Below are 22,673 nucleotides of genomic sequence, written 5' to 3'. Positions count from 1 at the left end.
TCCCTCATTAGCCGAGGCACAGAGTATAAGAGCAGGGAGGGTCTGATGGAGCTGTGTAAAACGCTGGTAAGGTCACAGCTGGAGCACTGGGTGCAGTTCTGGTCTCCTCACTATAGGATGCGATTGCACTGGAGGGCCTGCAGAGGAGGTTCACCAGGATGGATAGAGCCTTTCAGCTCTGAAGAGAGGTTAGTTAGGCTGGGGCACCCACAGAACATACTGGACAATCTCAGCAGGTCTGACAGCTCCTGAGGAGAGAGAAGGGAGCTAACGGCCGGGGTTCTCCGAAAATGGGGCGTTGCCCCCACGGCCGTTGGAAAACGGGTCCGAATCACTCCAGACTTTTTGAAAAAAGTCCCCGCACAACATGGCGGAGCCACACAGCGGGCCCGCGGAACTAGATAGGCACCCCCTGGATAGGCACCTGCCGATCAGTAGCCCCCGGTCGCGGGCCTGGCCATTGTGGAGGCTCCCCCCACCCCCGGAGTCTGGTCCCCCCCGCTCCCCCACCTGGATGGCCTCCGTGGCCGCGGGTCCGAGCTCCCGCCGGGTGAAACCATACGGGAACCACGCTGACGGAACTCGGCGGGAACTCGGCCGGTCGAGCGCGGAGAATCGCCGCGGGGGCCTCTTTCAACGGCCCCCGACCGGCGCCGCATCGACCGCGCGCACGCGACTGCCGCCGATTCTCCGATCGCCAGAGAATCGCGTCCCAGCGTCGGAGCCGATCGCGGTTCTGAGACCCTCATTGTCCGCCCCCCCGCGCCGAGCGCGATTTCAGGCGCGGAGAATCCCGACCAACTTTTCCAGCCTGGATGATTTTGACAAACCCTTTGTCAAAGTCATCCAGACTCGAAAGGTTAGCTCCCTTCTCCGTAGACGCTGCCAGGCTTGCTGAGATCCAGTATTTTCTGTTCTTGTTTCACATTCTGGCATCCGCTGGAATGTGCTGTTGTCCGGCGCGGGCTGAATTCCTTAGAGCAGCGAAGGCTGATTGAGGTGGATAAAATTAGGAGGGGCATAGAATAGAGTGGAGGTGATGGAACCTTTGCCCTTAGCAGGGCGTCAGTAACCAGGGGGCAGAGATTTAAGGGGCAGGAAGTTGGGAGGGGATTTGAGGAAAAACCTTTTCAGCCGGAGGGGGGTGGGAGTCTGGAACTCGCTGCCTGAGAGGGTGGTGGAGGCAGAGACCCTCGCAACATTTAAGAAGTATTTGGATTTGCAGTTGCGATGCCAAGGCACTCAAGGCTATGGGCCAAGTACTGGAAAATAGTTCGAGTTTTAAGGACCTTAGTGGCCGACACAGATGTGATGAGCCGAACGGGTTCTTTCCACGCTGCAAAAACTCTGATTCTATGGCTGTACGAATATAACTGAATGTTTTAACAGATCCGATCACGGGCAGTTAACCGCATTGCTGTGGGTCTGGAGTCACACAGGCTGGGTTAGGTGACAGATTTCCAGTCCAAAAGGGTCCCAGTTAATCCTGGGCTTTGAGGATGACCTGGTAGTTTCCTGGTGACCATGACTGAGATTGGTTCCTGTTGCAGGTTTAGTGAATTAATTGAGTTGATGTTTTTGCTGCTGTGCTAGTTTCAGAATCATTAATCATGTTCTCTGCCTTACTCCTCCAATAACATAGCCACAATATTACTGGACCAATCTGTTTATTGTGTTCTATTTGCTGAAATATCTTTCTCTTGGGGGGATTTGCTTTTTGGTTTGAATTTTATGAAGTTTTGTTTTATGTACCCCTTGCTGTACCTGTCCTGGGAGTGTTTGATGGGGACAGTGTCGAGGGAGCTTTACTCTGTATCTAACCCCGTGCTGTACCTGTCCTGGGAGTGTTTGATGGGGACAGTGTAGAGGTAGCTTTACTCTGTATCTAACCCCGTGCTGTACCTGTCCTGGGAGTGTTTGGTGGGGACAGTGTAGAGGGAGCTTTACTCTGTATCTAACCCCGTGCTGTACCTGCCCTGGGAGTGTTTGATGGGGACAGTGTAGAGGGAGCTTTACTCTGTATCTAACACCGTGCTGTACCTGTCCTGGGAGAGTTTGATGGGGACAGTGTAGAGGGAGCTTTACTCTGTATCTAACCCCGTGCTGTACCTGTCCTGGGAGTGTTTGATGGGGACAGTGTAGAGGTAGCTTTACTCTGTATCTAACCCCGTGCTGTACCTGTCCTGGGAGTGTTTGGTGGGGACAGTGTAGAGGGAGCTTTACTCTGTATCTAACCCCGTGCTGTACCTGCCCTGGGAGTGTTTGATGGGGACAGTGTAGAGGGAGCTTTACTCTGTATCTAACACCGTGCTGTACCTGTCCTGGGAGAGTTTGATGGGGACAGTGTAGAGGGAGCTTTACTCTGTATCTAACCCCGTGCTGTACCTGTCCTGGGAGTGTTTGATGGGGACAGTGTAGAGGGAGCTTTACTCTGTATCTAACCCTGTGCTGTGCCTCTCCTAGGAGTGTTTGATAGGACAGTGTAGAGGAAGCTTTACTCTGTATCTAACCCCGTGCTGTACCTGTCCTGGGAATGTTTGATGGAGACAGTGTAGAGGGAGCTTTACTCTGTATCTAACCCCGTGCTGTACCTGTCCTGGGAGTGTTTGATGGGGACAGTGTAGAGGGAGCTTTACTCTGTATCTCACCCCGTGTTGTACCTGTCCTGGGAGTGTTTGATAGGGACAGTGTAGAGGGAGCTTTACTCTGTATCTCACCCCGTGCTGTACCTGTCCTGGTAGTGTTTGATGGGGACAGTGTAGAGGGAGCTTTACTCTGTATCTAACCCTGTGCTATACCTGTCCTGTCATTTTTGATGGGGATAGTGTAGAGGGAGCTTTACTCTGTATCTAACCCTGTGCTGTACCTGTCCTGGGAGTGTTTGATGGGGACAGTGTAGAGGGAGCTTTACTCTGTGTCTAACCCCGTGCTGTACCTGTCCTTGGAGTGTTTGATGGAGACAGTGTAGAGGGGGCTTTACTCTGTATCTAACCCTGTGCTGTACCTGTCCTGAGAGTGTTTGATGGGGACAGTGTAGAGGGAGCTTTACTCTGTGTCTAACCCCGTGCTGTACCTGTCCTGGGAGTGTTTGATGGAGACAGTGTAGAGGGAGCTTTACTCTGTGTCTAACCCCGAGCTGTACCTGTCCTTGGAGTGTTTGATGGGGACAGTGTAGAGGGAGCTTTACTCTGTATCTAACCCCGTGTTGTACCTGTCCTGGGAGTGTTTGATGGGGACAGTGTAGAGGGAGCTTTACTCTGTATCTAACACCGTGCTGTACCTGTCCTGGGAGTGTTTGATGGGGACAGTGTAGAGGGAGCTTTACTCTGTATCTAACCCCGTGCTGTACCTGTCCTGGGAGTGTTTGATGGGGACAGTGTAGAGGGAGCTTTACTCTGTATCTAACCCTGTGCTGTACCTGTCCTGGGAATGTTTGATGGAGACAGTGGAGAGGGAGCTTTACTCTGGATCTAACTTGTGCTGTACCTGTCCTGGGAGTGTTTGATGGGGACAGTATAGAGGGAGCTTTACTCTGTATCTCACCCCGTGTTGTACCTGTCCTGGGAGTGTTTGATAGGGACAGTGTAGAGGGAGCTTTACTCTGTATCTCACCCCGTGCTGTACCTGTCCTGGGAGTGTTTGATGGAGACAGTGTAGAGGGAGCTTTACTCTGTATCTAACTCTGTGCTATACCTGTCCTGTGATGTTTCATGGGGATAGTGTAGAGGGAGCTTTACTCTGTATCTAACCCTGTGCTGTACCTGTCCTGGGAGTGTTTGATGGGGACAGTATAGAGGGAGCTTTACTCTGTGTCTAACCCCGTGCTGTACCTCTGCTTGGAGTGTTTGATGGAGACAGTGTAGAGGGGGCTTTACTCTGTATCTAACCCTGTGCTGTACCTGTCCTGGGAGTGTTTGATGGGGACAGTGTAGAGGGAGCTTTACTCTGTATCTAACCCTGTGCTATACCTGTCCTGTGATGTTTGATGGGGATAGTGTAGAGGGAGCTTTACTCTGTGTCTAACCCCGTGCTGTACCTGTCCTGGGAGTATTTGATGGAGACAGTGATAGAGGGAGCTTTACTCTATATCTAACCCCGAGCTGTACCTGTCCTTGGAGTGTTTGATGGGGACAGTGTAGAGGGAGTTTTACTCTGTATGTAACCCCGTGTTGTACCTGTCCTGGGAGTGTTTGATGGAGACAGTGTAGAGGGAGCTTTACTCTGTATCCAACCCCGTGTTGTACCTGTCTTTGGAGTGTTTGATGGGGACAGTGTAGAGGGAGCTTTACTCTGTATCTAACCCTGAGCTGTGCCTGTCCTTGGAGTGTTTGATGGGGACAGTGTAGAGGGAGTTTTACTCTGTATCTAACCCCGTGCTGTACCTGTCCTGGGAGTGTTTGATGGGGACAGTGTAGAGGGAGCTTTACTCTGTATCTAACCCTGAGCTGTGCCTGTCCTTGGAGTGTTTGATGGGGACAGTGTAGAGGGAGCTTTACTCTGTATCTAACCCTGTGCTGTACCTGTCCTGAGAGTGTTTGATGGGGACAGTGTAGAGGGAGCTTTACTCTGTACTCTGGAGTAAGTGTTGCGCAGGTCAAAGAGACACAGCCTGAGTGAGTAAGACACACCCAGAGTGGGAATTTGAAACTTGGTAATTTGGTGCAGTGAGGTAACCAGGAAAGTGACGTCAGAGGGAAGCTGTGATCTGATTGGTTGATTGAAAATCTGCCCCAAATTTAAAAAAAACACAGCTAAACTCGTAAACTTAAATTAAACTAATTAATTAATTAGAGATTGTAAGGTTTTCGGGCAATTCGACCCTTTTTGGACTGCCCAAGAATAAAACCCAGAGACTGAAAACTGGACACTTTTCAGCCAAGGGAACGTAACCAAATTTCCCAGCAGGCTTGGTCCGCTGAGCTGAGTAGGGGCATAGGTATTTACAACCCCCCGCCCCCACCAGGAGCTACAAGGAAGAAGGAGCCAGACAACTAGATAAGATTAAAACACAGACAAAGGGGCACGGGAATACACAGGTGGCCTGTCTGCAAGCAGGACAATGGGATGGTCATAGCCCCATGCAGATGTAAATGACTTGGCCTCCACCAGAGCAGAATCCAATCAACACCCCATCAACATAGCGAGGTGAGAATAGCAGCGATCTCCGGAGCAGATGAAAGACTTTGAAAATCTTCACAAGAGAGCTTAACCTCGTTACCCCAAAAGGCAGACTGTCTGGGCTTAGTATATTGCGCTGGAAAAGCCCCTTGAAGATAAACGGTAGAAAAAAAACCAAGTTGGAGGCGGACCTGGGGGAGGTACTCCAATCTTGACAGGAGCCACCGGCAGGAACTCACTGGGTGGAGGGGGCGGAGTCGGCGCCAAATTCAAATCGGGACAGGTCTGCCTGGCTGGAAGGAGCGGACCTGCGAGGAGAACCCGGAAGTCGACAGGTCTGACCGGCTCAAAGGGGGCGGGACCAGCGGGAACTTTAAACCTTACCAATTCAATGCAAAAGGGGCTGGCCGAACACAGGAAAAAGCCAGGTAAAACAATATAAAAGGGGCTGTGTTTCGATTGAGGGTCTGTTGGCTTGACCTCTCCACCTTCGACTTGACCTCCTGCAGCCTGTGACCGTAAGTCACCCTATTATAGAAAGGATATTATTAAACTAGAAAGAGTGCAGAAAAGATTTACTAGGATGTTGCCGGGACTTGATGGTTTGAGTTATAAGGAGAGGCTGGATAGACTGGGACTTTTTTCCCTGGAGCGTAGGAGGCTTAGGGGTGATCTTATAGAGGTCTATAAAATAATGAGGGGCATAGATAAGGTAGATAGTCAACATCTTTTCCCAAAGGTAGGGGAGTCTAAAACTAGAGGGCATAGGTTTAAGGTGAGAGGGGAGAGATTCAGAAGGGCCCAGAGGGGCAATTTCTTCACTCAGAGGGTAGTGAGTGTCTGGAATGGGCTGCCAGAGGTAGTAGTAGAAGCGGGTACAATTGTGTCTTTCAAAAAGCATTTAGATGGTTACATGGGTAAGATGGGTATAGAGGGTTATGGGCCAAGTGCGGGCAACTGGGACTAGCTTAATGGTAAAAAACTGGGCGGCATGGACTGGTTGGGCCGAAGGGCCTGTTTCCATGCTGTAAACTTCTATGATTCTATGATTCTAAGTACCCTGCAGCAGCTTGCGAAACTCCCTTTACCTTGATAGTGGTTGAGGCTTTGGGGCAGGGGGCTTCATTTGTGTTTTGTGCCATTGCTAAAATTGTGTAACAATAACATTTTACGTTGTGTCCGTTATAATACTTCCTGAATAGACATAGTTTGTGTTAGAGCTTAAGATTTTATTATAATTTCTTCTGTTTGATGATTTTGACCTGGGTTTTGCAATAAACCTCGATTTGCTGATAATTGGAGTCGTTTAAATTCTTCAATCTCTCACCAGCGATCTCTGACCAAGTCATTGTTAAGATATTCCTCACCTTAATCCCGGGGTCGAGAATCTAGGGTCATCTTGAACGATTTGAACCCATTCACTTAGGACAGGCTGCTGGTTAGGTAATAAACAGCAGTGTCCTATTCTCTCTCTTGGGAAAGCTACTCCAGCGAAGTAGGAACCAGGTGGGTGTTGTACCTCTGGCAAGAGAGAGAATCACCTGGGCATTGGTGGGGGTCTGGATATCTGTGTGATATAAGCCTCAGGCTTCCGGTTAGGGATAAACGGCAGGCTTGATTCAGTGCTCTCTCCCGCGGAGGTGTCCCAGTGCGGCATCCCCTGGTCTCTGAAGTTTCAGTGCCAGCTGGAGGGAGACACACACAGATACTCAAACCCCAGATATCGGCCCAGTAGTGGAGTAGCAAAGATGGCACCCTCTACAGATTACATGTCAAATTTTAGGGAACGATTAAATAGAGAGGTGAATTGGCTAGACAACATTTAAAAGTTGCACAAAATGTGATGAAAGGGTAGCGGACAAGAAATCCACAGTTCGTAGTTTTGCCAGTGGGGATAAAGTTTTAGTGTTGTTACCAGTGGTAGGGGAGCCTTTAAAAGCTAGGTTTTGTGGACCGTATCAGATTAAAAGGAAATTAAGTGAGGTGAATTATGTGGTTAAAAACACCAGATCGAAGGAAGACTCACCGAGTGTGTCATGTGAATATGCTTAAAAGGTACTTTGAAATGAAATGAAATGAAAATCGCTTATTGTCACAAGTAGGCTTCAAATGAAGTTACTGTGAAAAGCCCCTAGTCGCCACATTCTGGCGCCTGTTCGGGGAGGCTGTTACGGGAATCGAACTGTGCTGCTGGCCTGCCTTGGTCTGCTTTCAAAGCCAGCGATTTAGCCCAGTGCTTTGAAAGGGAAGGAGGGAAAAAGGAGGTTTTAATGATTCTAACTCAAAGTGACGAACCAAATCCAGATGACTATGAATTTGACATACCTCAAATTAAATTGGAAAATGAGGATGTTCTTAAAAAATGGGCTGAATTGTTAAGTTACCTTCCAGAGGAAAAACAAACTGACCTGAAAGAGTTATTGATATCACATGGGCAAGTTTGTAGAGATAATTTGGGAAGTACTAAAATGGCTATACATGATGTAGATGTGGGAAATGCTGTTCCTATCAAACAACATCCCTATAGACTTAATCCTTTAAAAATGGCACAGGTTAACAGAGGGATTGAGAGTATGCTGAAGAATGGCATAATTGAAGTGGGTTGTAGCCAATGGAGCTCACCCATAGTGATGGTACCTAAACCAGACGGTACCCAACGGTTGTGTGTGGACTATAGAAAGGTGAATGCAGTTACAAGAACGGACTCTTATCCTTTCCCACCATTGAAGGATTGCATTGAGAAAGTGAGATAATCTGCTTTTATTTCCAACTTCCAGACATGGAAAGAGCATTTAAAACATCGTATGGAGTTCTTTGGTCAACTTCAGGAGGCGGGTTTGGAGATGAACCTAGCCGAAAGTGAATTTGGAGAAGTCCGAATCACTTTCCTTACGGAGTTTCCGATACCCTCAAGACGAAGGGAAATAATGCGATCTCCTAGCATGAATGAATTTGATCGAACAAAAGTTTTGTGGTGTGATTACTCCACTGATGGACTTGCTAAAGAAACGTCAAAAATTTCAAGGGACAGCGGACTTTCAACAGGCATTTGACTGCCTGAAAGCTGTGGTAACCAATGTTCCTGTATTGGAGAATTGCAAGGGACTCTGTGGTCAGATTGAACTAAATTATCTGATTCTGAAGAGAAATGCCGAGGAGTAGAGGAATGGATGGATCGCGCAGAGACTTTGTTCAAAGAGACTGTCAATCGAGATGGATTTCGGTTGGACGAAGAAGAACAAAGAAAAATGGACTATATTATTATACCTGTTTGCATGAGTTGTTTTTTTTAAAACGAAAAGGTGTATTTACTGTGTACATTTCTTAGTGGATGGTGCAAAAGTGAAAAATGAAACCATCTTGAAGTTGATGGGTTTTTTTTTCTTGGGGGGAGGTGTCATGTGAGACTGCTTTTAAGACATGGATGTTTAAGCAATGTACCTTTAAGAAAACAGTGATGTCAGAGAGTGGGTGGAGCTAAGGTAAGGTCATCCATTTTGCAGTTTGAAAAAGCAGGTTGTGTGTGTCTGTGTGTGTCCAGAGAGCTGCAGGAAGAAAGCAAGGTGCTGGAGCTGAAGTCAACCAAGCTAATATATCTCTGCCATTCTACAGAATATATATATATCCTTTAACCTGATGTGATACTGTGTAAAGGTGTTAAGTCTCTTGAAAGTTTGAAGGAAGTTATTTTAAGGAGTTATTTACTGTTGCAATATTTTCTGAGTTATCTTTGAAGGGGTGATGAGAGAGCCAATGTTTATTTAAGATGTCAAGTTGAGTTCATGGAATAAACAGTGTTTTGTGTTTAAAAACCCACGTGTCCATAATTGTAATCCCACACGTAGGGAACAAGCCGTGTGCTCGGAAAAGCAACAAATCCATTAAAGGGAGAGGTTGGTTGAACTCCATGATACATTTTGGGGTTCTGAAAACACCTCGCCCATAACAGTATTTACAGGGATATTCTACAGTTCCAGGTGTACTGCACTGTCTGTGATCATGTCTCTGACTAATTAACTCCCAGAGATTGACCCAGACCCACTGTCCCACTGGCAGGAAGCTGTGAATTAATGGGAACAGAAAGAACAACAGTGAAACTGCCTGGTGATGGCACCTACCTCCTGTAGTTCTGTCCGTCTGTTCCTCCATTCCTATCTCTTTGAAGACAGGCTTTTTCGGCACTGAGTTATACAATCACTTTATGCGGCTGATAAGCTGTTTTATTGTATATCAGACAAAACACAGGAGGCAAAGACAGTCAGGGGACGAGACTCACCCTGTGCGATTACAGGGACATTGAGCCTGTGACACTAGTCCCAGCCATTACTGGTTAGGGAGGGGCTCTATCGCTGCTTTCACTGTGCCCTGAGACTGGCGTCTGTTCAGTGCTGTGACATGTGATGTCCTCCGACTCTGCTGAATCCTCCTCCCTCGTTTCAATCCCTCCCATTGGTTACTGTTAGAATCTCTGTGCAATTCTGGGCTGACTGATTCTTCTTCCTCTTTCTGAGGCATTGCTGAGAAACAGAAAATAAAATGCAAGTGAGTTCTTGTTCTTCTCCCTGTCTCCTTTTCCCTCTGTCTCCTCGCCCTCTGCTTCCCTCTCTCTGCCCCGTGTCTCTCTCTCTCTCCATTGGCTCTATCTGCCTCTCTCTCCTGCCTCTGTCACCTTTTCCAGCCTCCCTCTATCTGCCTCTCTCTGTCTGCCTCTATTTCCCTCTCTCTGGTTCTCTTGCTCTGTATCGCTCTATCTCCCCCCGCTCAGTCTCTTTCTCCCTCTGTCTATCTCCTTCTGTGTCTCCTGTCCTTACCTCTGTCTCTCTCACTCACTCTCCACCTGTCTGTCTCTCATCTCTCTGCCTCTCTTTTCCCTTCGCCCTTCAACTTCTCCCACTCTCTCTATGCCTCTCTAATTTGCCTCTGTTCATCGTTGTCTTTCTCTCTCGGCCTCTCTCACTTTCTGCCTCTCTCACTTGCTGCCTCTCTCACTTTCTGCCTCTCTCACTTTCTGCCTCTCTCACTTGCTGCCTCTCTCACTTGCTGCCTCTCTCACTTTCTGCCTCTCTCACTTTCTGCCTCTCTCACTTGCTGCCTCTCTCACTTTCTGCCTCTCTCACTTGCTGCCTCTCTCACTTGCTGCCTCTCTCACTTTCTGCCTCTCTCACTTGCTGCATCTCTCACTTGCTGCCTCGCTCACTTTCTGCCTCTCTCACTTGCTGCCTCTCTCACTTTCTGCCTCTCTCACTTTCTGCCTCTCTCACTTTCTGCCTCTCTCACTTGCTGCCTCTCTCACTTTCTGCCTCTCTCACTTGCTGCATCTCTCACTTGCTGCCTCTCTCACTTTCTGCCTCTCTCACTTTCTGCCTCTCTCACCTGCTGCCTCGCTGCCTCTGTAATGGTCGGTCAGTTTCTATTTCTGTTATTTAAATACCACACTGCTTCATTATCTTTTTCGCAGTTATTTCTCACCGACCCCACTCCCCTCCCCGAGGCCCACCCACTGCCCCTCCGGCACCCTCACTACCCCACTCTCCTGCCTGAGACCCACCCACTGCCCCTCCGGCACACTCACTACCCTACTCCCCCAAACTCTCTGTGTTTTGCAGCCAACCACCTGTCTCAGGCCCTGTCTCTGTGTCCCACACCCCTACCTCCTGTCTCTGTGTCCCACACCCCTACCTCCTGTCTCAGGCCCTGTCTCTGTGTCCCACACCCCTACCTCCTGTCTTAGGCCCAGTCTCTGTGTCCCACACCCCTACCTCCTGTCTCTGTCATCCACACCCCTACCTCCTGTCTCAGGCCCTGTCTCTGTCATCCACACCCCTACCTCCTGTCTCAGGCCCTGTCTCTGTCATCCACACCCCTACCTCCTGTCTCAGGCCCTGTCTCTGTGTCCCACACCCCTACGTCCTGTCTCAGGCCCTGTCTCTGTGTCCCACACCCCTACCTCCTGTCTCTGTGTCCCACACCACTACCTCCTGTCTCAGGCCCTGTCTCTGTGTCCCACACCCCTACCTCCTGTCTCTGTGTCCCACACCCCTACCTCCTGTCTCAGGCCCTGTCTCTGTGTCCCACACCCCTACCTCCTGTCCCAGGCCCTGTCTCTGTGTCCCACACCCCTACCTCCTGTCTCTGTGTCCCACACCCCTACCTCCTGTCTCAGGCCCTGTCTCTGTGTCCCACACCCCTACCTCCTGTCCCAGGCCCAGTCTCTGTGTCCCACACCCCTACCTCCTGTCTCAGGCCCTGCTTCTGTGTCCCACACCCCTACCTCCTGTCTAAAGCCCTGTCTCTGTGTCCCACACCCCTACCTCCTGTCTCAGGCCCTGCTTCTGTGTCCCACACCCCTACCTCCTGTCCCAGGCCCTGTCTCTGTGTCCCACACCCCTACCTCCTGTCTCAGGCCCTGTCTCTGTTATCCACACCCCTACCTCCTGTCTCAGGCCCTGTCTCTGCACCCACACCCCTACCTCCTGTCTCTGTGTTCCCTACCCCTACCTCCTGTCTCAGGCCCTGTCACTGTGCCCCACACCCCTACCTCCTGTCTCAGGCCCTGTCACTGTGTCCCACACCACTACTTCCTGTCCCAGGCCCTGTCTCTATGTCCCACACCCCTACCTCCTGTCTCAGGCCCTGTCACTGTGTCCCACACCCCTACCTCCTGTCTCAGACCCTGTCTCTGTGTCCCACACCCCTACATCCTGTCTTAGGCCCTGTCACTGTGTCCCACACCCCTACCTCCTGTCTCAGACCCTGTCTCTGTGTCCCACACCCCTACCTCCTGTCTCTGTGTCCCACACCCCTACCTCCTGTCTCAGGCCCTGTCACTGTGTCCCACACCCTTACCTCCTGTCTCAGACCCTGTCTCTGTGTCCCACATCCCTACCTCCTGTCTCTGTGTTCCACACCCCTACCTCCTGTCCCAGGCCCTGCTTCTGTGTCTCACACCCCTACCTCCTGTCCCAGGCCCTGTCTCTGTGTCCTACACCCCTACCTCCTGTCTCAGGCCCTGTCTCTGTCATCCACACCCCTACCTCCTGTCTCAGGCCCTGTCTCTGCACCCACACCCCTACCTCCTGTCTCAGGCCCTGTCTCTGTGTCCCACACCCCTACCTCCTGTCTCTGTGTTCCCTACCCCTACCTCCTGTCTCAGGCCCTGTCACTGTGCCCCACACCCCTACCTCCTGTCTCAGGCCCTGTCACTGTGTCCCACACCCCTACTTCCTGTCCCAGGCCCTGTCTCTATGTCCCACACCCCTACCTCCTGTCTCAGGCCCTGTCACTGTGTCCCACACCCCTACCTCCTGTCTCAGACCCTGTCTCTGTGTCCCACACCCCTACATCCTGTCTCAGGCCCTGTCACTGTGTCCCACACCCCTACCTCCTGTCTCAGACCCTGTCTCTGTGTCCCACACCCCTACCTCCTGTCTCTGTGTCCCACACCCCTACCTCCTGTCTCAGGCCCTGTCACTGTGTCCCACACCCTTACCTCCTCTCTCAGACCCTGTCTCTGTGTCCCACATCCCTACCTCCTGTCTCTGTGTTCCACACCCCTACCTCCTGTCTCTGTCATCCACACCCCTACCTCCTGTCTCAGGCCCTGCTTCTGTGTCTCACACCCCTACCTCCTGTCTCAGGCCTTGTCACTGTGTCCCACACCCCTACCTCCTGTCTCTGTGTCCCACACCCCTACCTCCTGTCTCTGTCATCCACACCCCTACCTCCTGTCTCAAGCCCTGCTTCTGTGTCTCACACACCTACCTCCGTCTCAGGCCCTGTCTCTGTGCCCCCACACCCCTACCTCCTGTCTCTGTGTCCCACACCCCTACCGACTGTCCCAGGCCCTCTCTCTGTGTCCCACACCCCTACCGCCTGTCTCAGGCCCTGTCTCTGTGTCCCACACCCCTACCTCCTGTCCCAGGCCCTGTCTCTGTGTCCCACACCCCTACCTCCTGTCCCAGGCCCTGTCTCTGTGTCCCACACCCCTACCTCCTGTCTCAGGCCCTGTCACTGTGTCCCACACCCCTACCTCCTGTCTCAGGCCCTGTCTCTGTGTCCCACACCCCTACCTCCTGTCGAAAGCCCTGTCTCTGTGTCCCACACCCCTACCTCCTGTCTCAGGCCCTGCTTCTGTGTCCCACACCCCTACCTCCTGTCCCAGGCCCTGTCTCTGTGTCCCACACCCCTACCTCCTGTCTCAGGCCCTGTCTCTGTCATCCACACCCCTACCTCCTGTCTCAGGCCCTGTCTCTGCACCCACACCCCTACCTCCTGTCTCAGGCCCTGTCTCTGTGTCCCACACCCCTACCTCCTGTCTCTGTGTTCCCTACTCCTACCTCCTGTCTCAGGCCCTGTCACTGTGCCCCACACCCCTACCGCCTGTCTCAGGCCCTGTCACTGTGTCCCACACCCCTACCTCCTGTCTCAGACCCTGTCTCTGTGTCCCACACCCCTACATCCTGTCTCAGGCCCTGTCACTGTGTCCCACACCCCTACCTCCTGTCTCAGACCCTGTCTCTGTGTCCCACACCCCTACCTCCTGTCTCTGTGTCCCACACCCCTACCTCCTGTCTCAGGCCCTGTCACTGTGTCCCACACCCTTACCTCCTGTCTCAGACCCTGTCTCTGTGTCCCACACCCTTACCTCCTGTCTCAGACCCTGTCACTGTGTCCCACACCCTTACCTCCTGTCTCAGACCCTGTCTCTGTGTCCCACACCCCTACCTCCTGTCTCAGATCCTGCTTCTGTGTCTCACACACCTACCTCCGTCTCAGGCCCTGTCACTGTGTCCCACACCCCTACCTCCTGTGTCTGTGTCCCACACACCTACCTCCTGTCCCAGGCGCTGCTTCTGTGTCTCACAACCCTACCTCCTGTCTCAGGCCCTGTCACTGTGTCCCACACCCCTACCTCCTGTCTCTGTGTCCCACACCCCTACCTCCTGTCCCAGGCCCTCTCTCTGTGTCCCACATCCCTACCTCCTGTCTCAGGCCCTGTCTCTGTGTCCCACACCCCTACCTCCTGTCCCAGGCCCTGTCTCTGTGTCCCACACCCCTACCTCCTGTCCCAGGCCCTGTCTCTGTGTCCCACACCTCTACCTCCTGTCTCAGGCCCTGCTTCTGTGTCCCACACCCCTACCTCCTGTCGAAAGCCCTGTCTCTGTGTCCCACACCCCTACCTCCTGTCTCAGGCCCTGCTTCTGTGTCCCACACCACTACCTCCTGTCCCAGGCCCTGTCTCTGTGTCCCACACCCCTACCTCCTGTCTCAGGCCCTGTCTCTGTCATCCACACCCCTACCTCCTGTCTCAGGCCCTGTCACTGTGTCCCACACCCCTACCTCCTGTCTCAGGCCCTGTCTCTGTCATCCACACCCCTACCTCCTGTCTCAGGCCCTGTCTCTGCACCCACACCCCTACCTCCTGTCTCAGGCCCTGTCACTGTGTCCCACACCCCTACCTCCTGTCTCAGGCCCTGTCTCTGTGTCCCACACCCCTACCTCCTGTCTCTGTGTTCCCTACCCCTACCTCCTGTCTCAGGCCCTGTCACTGTGCCCCACACCCCTACCGCCTGTCTCAGGCCCTGTCACTGTGTCCCACACCCCTACCTCCTGTCTCAGACCCTGTCGCTGTGTCCCACACCCCTACATCCTGTCTCAGGCCCTGTCACTGTGTCCCACACCCCTACCTCCTGTCTCAGGCCCTGTCTCTGTGTCCCACACCCCTACCTCCTGTCTCTGTGTCCCACACCCCTACCTCCTGTCTCAGGCCCTGTCACTGTGTCCCACACCCCTACCTCCTGTCTCAGACCCTGTCTCTGTGTCCCACACCCCTACATCCTGTCTTAGGCCCTGTCACTGTGTCCCACACCCCTACCTCCTGTCTCAGACCCTGTCTCTGTGTCCCACACCCCTACCTCCTGTCTCTGTGTCCCACACCCCTACCTCCTGTCTCAGGCCCTGTCACTGTGTCCCACACCCTTACCTCCTGTCTCAGACCCTGTCTCTGTGTCCCACATCCCTACCTCCTGTCTCTGTGTTCCACACCCCTACCTCCTGTCCCAGGCCCTGCTTCTGTGTCTCACACCCCTACCTCCTGTCCCAGGCCCTGTCTCTGTGTCCTACACCCCTACCTCCTGTCTCAGGCCCTGTCTCTGTCATCCACACCCCTACCTCCTGTCTCAGGCCCTGTCTCTGCACCCACACCCCTACCTCCTGTCTCAGGCCCTGTCTCTGTGTCCCACACCCCTACCTCCTGTCTCTGTGTTCCCTACCCCTACCTCCTGTCTCAGGCCCTGTCACTGTGCCCCACACCCCTACCTCCTGTCTCAGGCCCTGTCACTGTGTCCCACACCCCTACCTCCTGTCTCAGACCCTGTCTCTGTGTCCCACACCCCTACATCCTGTCTCAGGCCCTGTCACTGTGTCCCACACCCCTACCTCCTGTCTCAGACCCTGTCTCTGTGTCCCACACCCCTACCTCCTGTCTCTGTGTCCCACACCCCTACCTCCTGTCTCAGGCCCTGTCACTGTGTCCCACACCCTTACCTCCTCTCTCAGACCCTGTCTCTGTGTCCCACATCCCTACCTCCTGTCTCTGTGTTCCACACCCCTACCTCCTGTCTCTGTCATCCACACCCCTACCTCCTGTCTCAGGCCCTGCTTCTGTGTCTCACACCCCTACCTCCTGTCTCAGGCCTTGTCACTGTGTCCCACACCCCTACCTCCTGTCTCTGTGTCCCACACCCCTACCTCCTGTCTCTGTCATCCACACCCCTACCTCCTGTCTCAAGCCCTGCTTCTGTGTCTCACACACCTACCTCCGTCTCAGGCCCTGTCTCTGTGCCCCCACACCCCTACCTCCTGTCTCTGTGTCCCACACCCCTACCTCCTGTCCCAGGCCCTCTCTCTGTGTCCCACACCCCTACCGCCTGTCTCAGGCCCTGTCTCTGTGTCCCACACCCCTACCTCCTGTCCCAGGCCCTGTCTCTGTGTCCCACACCCCTACCTCCTGTCCCAGGCCCTGTCTCTGTGTCCCACACCCCTACCTCCTGTCTCAGGCCCTGTCACTGTGTCCCACACCCCTACCTCCTGTCTCAGGCCCTGTCTCTGTGTCCCACACCCCTACCTCCTGTCGAAAGCCCTGTCTCTGTGTCCCACACCCCTACCTCCTGTCTCAGGCCCTGCTTCTGTGTCCCACACCCCTACCTCCTGTCCCAGGCCCTGTCTCTGTGTCCCACACCCCTACCTCCTGTCTCAGGCCCTGTCTCTGTCATCCACACCCCTACCTCCTGTCTCAGGCCCTGTCTCTGCACCCACACCCCTACCTCCTGTCTCAGGCCCTGTCTCTGTGTCCCACACCCCTACCTCCTGTCTCTGTGTTCCCTACCCCTACCTCCTGTCTCAGGCCCTGTCACTGTGCCCCACACCCCTACCGCCTGTCTCAGGCCCTGTCACTGTGTCCCACACCCCTACCTCCTGTCTCAGACCCTGTCTCTGTGTCCCACACCCCTACATCCTGTCTCAGGCCCTGTCACTGTGTCCCACACCCCTACCTCCTGTGTCTGTGTCCCACACACCTACCTCCTGTCCCAGGCGCTGCTTCTGTGTCTCACAACCCTACCTCCTGTCTCAGGCCCTGTCACTGTGTCCCACACCCCTACCTCCTGTCTCTGTGTCCCACACCCCTACCTCCTGTGCCAGGCCCTCTCTCTGTGTCCCACATCCCTACCTCCTGTCTCAGGCCCTGTCTCTGTGTCCCACACCCCTACCTCCTGTCCCAGGCCCTGTCTCTGTGTCCCACACCCCTACCTCCTGTCCCAGGCCCTGGCTCTGTGTCCCACACCCCTACCTCCTGTCTCAGGCCCTGCTTCTGTGTCCCACACCCCTACCTCCTGTCGAAAGCCCTGTCTCTGTGTCCCACACCCCTACCTCCTGTCTCAGGCCCTGCTTCTGTGTCCCACACCCCTACCTCCTGTCCCAGGCCCTGTCTCTGTGTCCCACACCCCTACCTCCTGTCTCAGGCCCTGTCTCTGTCATCCACACCCCTACCTCCTGTCTCAGGCCCTGTCACTGTGTCCCACACCCCTACCTCCTGTCTCAGGCCCTGTCTCTGTCATCCACACCCCTACCTCCTGTCTCAGGCCCTGTCTCTGTGTCCCACACCCCTACCTCCTGTCTCAGGCCCTGTCTCTGTCATCCACACCCCTACCTCCTGTCTCAGGCCCTGTCTCTGCACCCACACCCCTACCTCCTGTCTCAGGCCCTGTCACTGTGTCCCACACCCCTACCTCCTGTCTCAGGCCCTGTCTCTGTGTCCCACACCCCTACCTCCTGTCTCTGTGTTCCCTACCCCTACCTCCTGTCTCAGGCCCTGTCACTGTGCCCCACACCCCTACCGCCTGTCTCAGGCCCTGTCACTGTGTCCCACACCCCTACCTCCTGTCTCAGACCCTGTCTCTGTGTCCCACACCCCTACATCCTGTCTCAGGCCCTGTCACTGTGTCCCACACCCCTACCTCCTGTCTCAGGCCCTGTCTCTGTGTCCCACACCCCTACCTCCTGTCTCTGTGTCCCACACCCCTACCTCCTGTCTCAGGCCCTGTCACTGTGTCCCACACCCCTACCTCCTGTCTCAGACCCTGTCTCTGTGTCCCACACCCCTACATCCTGTCTTAGGCCCTGTCACTGTGTCCCACACCCCTACCTCCTGTCTCAGACCCTGTCTCTGTGTCCCACACCCCTACCTCCTGTCTCTGTGTCCCACACCCCTACCTCCTGTCTCAGGCCCTGTCACTGTGTCCCACACCCTTACCTCCTGTCTCAGACCCTGTCTCTGTGTCCCACATCCCTACCTCCTGTCTCTGTGTTCCACACCCCTACCTCCTGTCCCAGGCCCTGCTTCTGTGTCTCACACCCCTACCTCCTGTCCCAGGCCCTGTCTCTGTGTCCTACACCCCTACCTCCTGTCTCAGGCCCTGTCTCTGTCATCCACACCCCTACCTCCTGTCTCAGGCCCTGTCTCTGCACCCACACCCCTACCTCCTGTCTCAGGCCCTGTCTCTGTGTCCCACACCCCTACCTCCTGTCTCTCTGTTCCCTACCCCTACCTCCTGTCTCAGGCCCTGTCACTGTGCCCCACACCCCTACCTCCTGTCTCAGGCCCTGTCACTGTGTCCCACACCCCTACTTCCTGTCCCAGGCCCTGTCTCTATGTCCCACACCCCTACCTCCTGTCTCAGGCCCTGTCACTGTGTCCCACACCCCTACCTCCTGTCTCAGACCCTGTCTCTGTGTCCCACACCCCTACATCCTGTCTCAGGCCCTGTCACTGTGTCCCACACCCCTACCTCCTGTCTCAGACCCTGTCTCTGTGTCCCACACCCCTACCTCCTGTCTCTGTGTCCCACACCCCTACCTCCTGTCTCAGGCCCTGTCACTGTGTCCCACACCCTTACCTCCTCTCTCAGACCCTGTCTCTGTGTCCCACATCCCTACCTCCTGTCTCTGTGTTCCACACCCCTACCTCCTGTCTCTGTCATCCACACCCCTACCTCCTGTCTCAGGCCCTGCTTCTGTGTCTCACACCCCTACCTCCTGTCTCAGGCCTTGTCACTGTGTCCCACACCCCTACCTCCTGTCTCTGTGTCCCACACCCCTACCTCCTGTCTCTGTCATCCACACCCCTACCTCCTGTCTCAAGCCCTGCTTCTGTGTCTCACACACCTACCTCCGTCTCAGGCCCTGTCTCTGTGCCCCCACACCCCTACCTCCTGTCTCTGTGTCCCACACCCCTACCTCCTGTCCCAGGCCCTCTCTCTGTGTCCCACACCCCTACCGCCTGTCTCAGGCCCTGTCTCTGTGTCCCACACCCCTACCTCCTGTCCCAGGCCCTGTCTCTGTGTCCCACACCCCTACCTCCTGTCCCAGGCCCTGTCTCTGTGTCCCACACCCCTACCTCCTGTCTCAGGCCCTGTCACTGTGTCCCACACCCCTACCTCCTGTCTCAGGCCCTGTCTCTGTGTCCCACACCCCTACCTCCTGTCGAAAGCCCTGTCTCTGTGTCCCACACCCCTACCTCCTGTCTCAGGCCCTGCTTCTGTGTCCCACACCCCTACCTCCTGTCCCAGGCCCTGTCTCTGTGTCCCACACCCCTACCTCCTGTCTCAGGCCCTGTCTCTGTCATCCACACCCCTACCTCCTGTCTCAGGCCCTGTCTCTGCACCCACACCCCTACCTCCTGTCTCAGGCCCTGTCTCTGTGTCCCACACCCCTACCTCCTGTCTCTGTGTTCCCTACCCCTACCTCCTGTCTCAGGCCCTGTCACTGTGCCCCACACCCCTACCGCCTGTCTCAGGCCCTGTCACTGTGTCCCACACCCCTACCTCCTGTCTCAGACCCTGTCTCTGTGTCCCACACCCCTACATCCTGTCTCAGGCCCTGTCACTGTGTCCCACACCCCTACCTCCTGTCTCAGACCCTGTCTCTGTGTCCCACACCCCTACCTCCTGTCTCTGTGTCCCACACCCCTACCTCCTGTCTCAGGCCCTGTCACTGTGTCACACCCTTACCTCCTGTCTCAGACCCTGTCTCTGTGTCCCACACCCTTACCTCCTGTCTCAGACCCTGTCACTGTGTCCCACACCCTTACCTCCTGTCTCAGACCCTATCTCTGTGTCCCACACCCCTACCTCCTGTCTCAGATCCTGCTTCTGTGTCTCACACACCTACCTCCGTCTCAGGCCCTGTCACTGTGTCCCACACCCCTACCTCCTGTGTCTGTGTCCCACACACCTACCTCCTGTCCCAGGCGCTGCTTCTGTGTCTCACAACCCTACCTCCTGTCTCAGGCCCTGTCACTGTGTCCCACACCCCTACCTCCTGTCTCTGTGTCCCACACCCCTACCTCCTGTCCCAGGCCCTCTCTCTGTGTCCCACATCCCTACCTCCTGTCTCAGGCCCTGTCTCTGTGTCCCACACCCCTACCTCCTGTCCCAGGCCCTGTCTCTGTGTCCCACACCCCTACCTCCTGTCCCAGGCCCTGTCTCTGTGTCCCACACCCCTACCTCCTGTCTCAGGCCCTGCTTCTGTGTCCCACACCCCTACCTCCTGTCGAAAGCCCTGTCTCTGTGTCCCACACCCCTACCTCCTGTCTCAGGCCCTGCTTCTGTGTCCCACACCCCTACCTCCTGTCCCAGGCCCTGTCTCTGTGTCCCACACCCCTACCTCCTGTCTCAGGCCCTGTCTCTGTCATCCACCCCCCTACCTCCTGTCTCAGGCCCTGTCACTGTGTCCCACACCCCTACCTCCTGTCTCAGGCCCTGTCTCTGTCATCCACACCCCTACCTCCTGTCTCAGGCCCTGTCTCTGTGTCCCACACCCCTACCTCCTGTCTCAGGCCCTGTCTCTGTCATCCACACCCCTACCTCCTGTCTCAGGCCCTGTCTCTGCACCCACACCCCTACCTCCTGTCTCAGGCCCTGTCACTGTGTCCCACACCCCTACCTCCTGTCTCAGGCCCTGTCTCTGTGTCCCACACCCCTACCTCCTGTCTCTGTGTTCCCTACCCCTACCTCCTGTCTCAGGCCCTGTCACTGTGCCCCACACCCCTACCGCCTGTCTCAGGCCCTGTCACTGTGTCCCACACCCCTACCTCCTGTCTCAGACCCTGTCTCTGTGTCCCACACCCCTACATCCTGTCTCAGGCCCTGTCACTGTGTCCCACACCCCTACCTCCTGTCTCAGGCCCTGTCTCTGTGTCCCACACCCCTACCTCCTGTCTCTGTGTCCCACACCCCTACCTCCTGTCTCAGGCCCTGTCACTGTGTCCCACACCCTTACCTCCTGTCTCAGACCCTGTCTCTGTGTCCCACATCCCTACCTCCAGTCTCTGTGTCCCACACCCCTACCTCCTGTCTCAAGCCCTGCTTCTGTGTCTCACACACCTACCTCCGTCTCAGGCCCTGTCTCTGTGTCCCACACCCCTACCTCCTGTGTCTGTGTCCCACACACCTACCTCCTGTCCCAGGCGCTGCTTCTGTGTCTCACAACCCTACCTCCTGTCTCAGGCCCTGTCACTGTGTCCCACACCCCTACCTCCTGTCTCTGTGTCCCACACCCCTACCTCCTGTCTCTGTCATCCACACCCCTACCTCCTGTCTCAAGCCCTGCTTCTGTGTCTCACACACCTACCTCCGTCTCAGGCCCTGTCTCTGTGCCCCCACACCCCTACCTCCTGTCTCTGTGTCCCACACCCCTACCTCCTGTCTCAGGCCCTGTCTCTGTGTCCCACACCCTTACCTCCTGTCTAAAGCCCTGTCTCTATGTCCCACACCCCTACCTCCTGTCCCAGGCCCTGTCTCTGTGTCCCACACCCCTACCTCCTGTCTCAGGCCCTGTCTCTGTCATCCACACCCCTACCTCCTGTCTCTGTGTTCCACACCCCTACCTCCTGACTCAGGCCCTGTCTCTGTGTCCCACACCCCTACCTCCTGTCTCTGTGTTCCCTACCCCTACCTCCTGTCTCAGGCCCTGTCACTGTGCCCCACACCCCTACCTCCTGTCTCAGGCCCTGTCACTGTGTCCCACACCCCTACTTCCTGTCCCAGGCCCTGTCTCTATGTCCCACACCCCTACCTCCTGTCTCAGGCCCTGTCACTGTGTCCCACACCCCTACCTCCTGTCTCAGACCCTGTCTCTGTGTCCCACACCCCTACCTCCTGTCTCTGTGTCCCACACCCCTACCTCCTGTCTCAGGCCCTGTCACTGTGTCCCACACCCTTACCTCCTGTCTCAGACCCTGTCTCTGTGTCCCACAGCCCTACCTCCTGTCTCTGTGTCACACACCCCTACCTCCTGTCTCAGGCCCTGTCACTGTGTCCCACACCCTTACCTCCTCTCTCAGACCCTGTCTCTGTGTCCCACATCCCTACCTCCTGTCTCTGTGTTCCACACCCCTACCTCCTGTCTCTGTCATCCACACCCCTACCTCCTGTCTCAGGCCCTGCTTCTGTGTCTCACACCCCTACCTCCTGTCTCAGGCCTTGTCACTGTGTCCCACACCCCTACCTCCTGTCTCTGTGTCCCACACCCCTACCTCCTGTCTCTGTCATCCACACCCCTACCTCCTGTCTCAAGCCCTGCTTCTGTGTCTCACACACCTACCTCCGTCTCAGGCCCTGTCTCTGTGCCCCCACACCCCTACCTCCTGTCTCTGTGTCCCACACCCCTACCTCCTGTCCCAGGCCCTCTCTCTGTGTCCCACACACCTACCGCCTGTCTCAGGCCCTGTCTCTGTGTCCCACACCCCTACCTCCTGTCCCAGGCCCTGTCTCTGTGTCCCACACCCCTACCTCCTGTCCCAGGCCCTGTCTCTGTGTCCCACACCCCTACCTCCTGTCTCAGGCCCTGTCACTGTGTCCCACACCCCTACCTCCTGTCTCAGGCCCTGTCTCTGTGTCCCACACCCCTACCTCCTGTCGAAAGCCCTGTCTCTGTGTCCCACACCCCTACCTCCTGTCTCAGGCCCTGCTTCTGTGTCCCACACCCCTACCTCCTGT

At 55.1% G+C, this 22,673-nt stretch overlaps 1 protein-coding gene across 2 annotated transcripts in view; it reads right to left on the bottom strand.

Moving 5' to 3' along the window:
* Window positions 1-9,316: 9,316 nt before the first annotated feature.
* Window positions 9,317-22,673, bottom strand: part of LOC140409643 (shootin-1-like) — a 224,112-nt gene continuing 210,755 nt past the window's right edge. For both annotated transcript variants that reach the window (XM_072497978.1, XM_072497979.1), the window contains exon 16: window positions 9,317-9,635. In XM_072497978.1, the coding sequence (XP_072354079.1) occupies window positions 9,442-9,635 (194 nt within the window). In that variant the 3' untranslated portion in view covers window positions 9,317-9,441. The remainder of the gene's footprint in view (window positions 9,636-22,673) is intronic.

Source organism: Scyliorhinus torazame, chromosome 3 (assembly GCF_047496885.1).
Source record: "Scyliorhinus torazame isolate Kashiwa2021f chromosome 3, sScyTor2.1, whole genome shotgun sequence".
NCBI classification, from domain to species: Eukaryota; Metazoa; Chordata; class Chondrichthyes; order Carcharhiniformes; family Scyliorhinidae; genus Scyliorhinus; species Scyliorhinus torazame.
The sequence above is the reverse complement of the archived record's forward strand: the minus strand, read 5'-3'. Positions and strand labels throughout refer to the sequence as shown.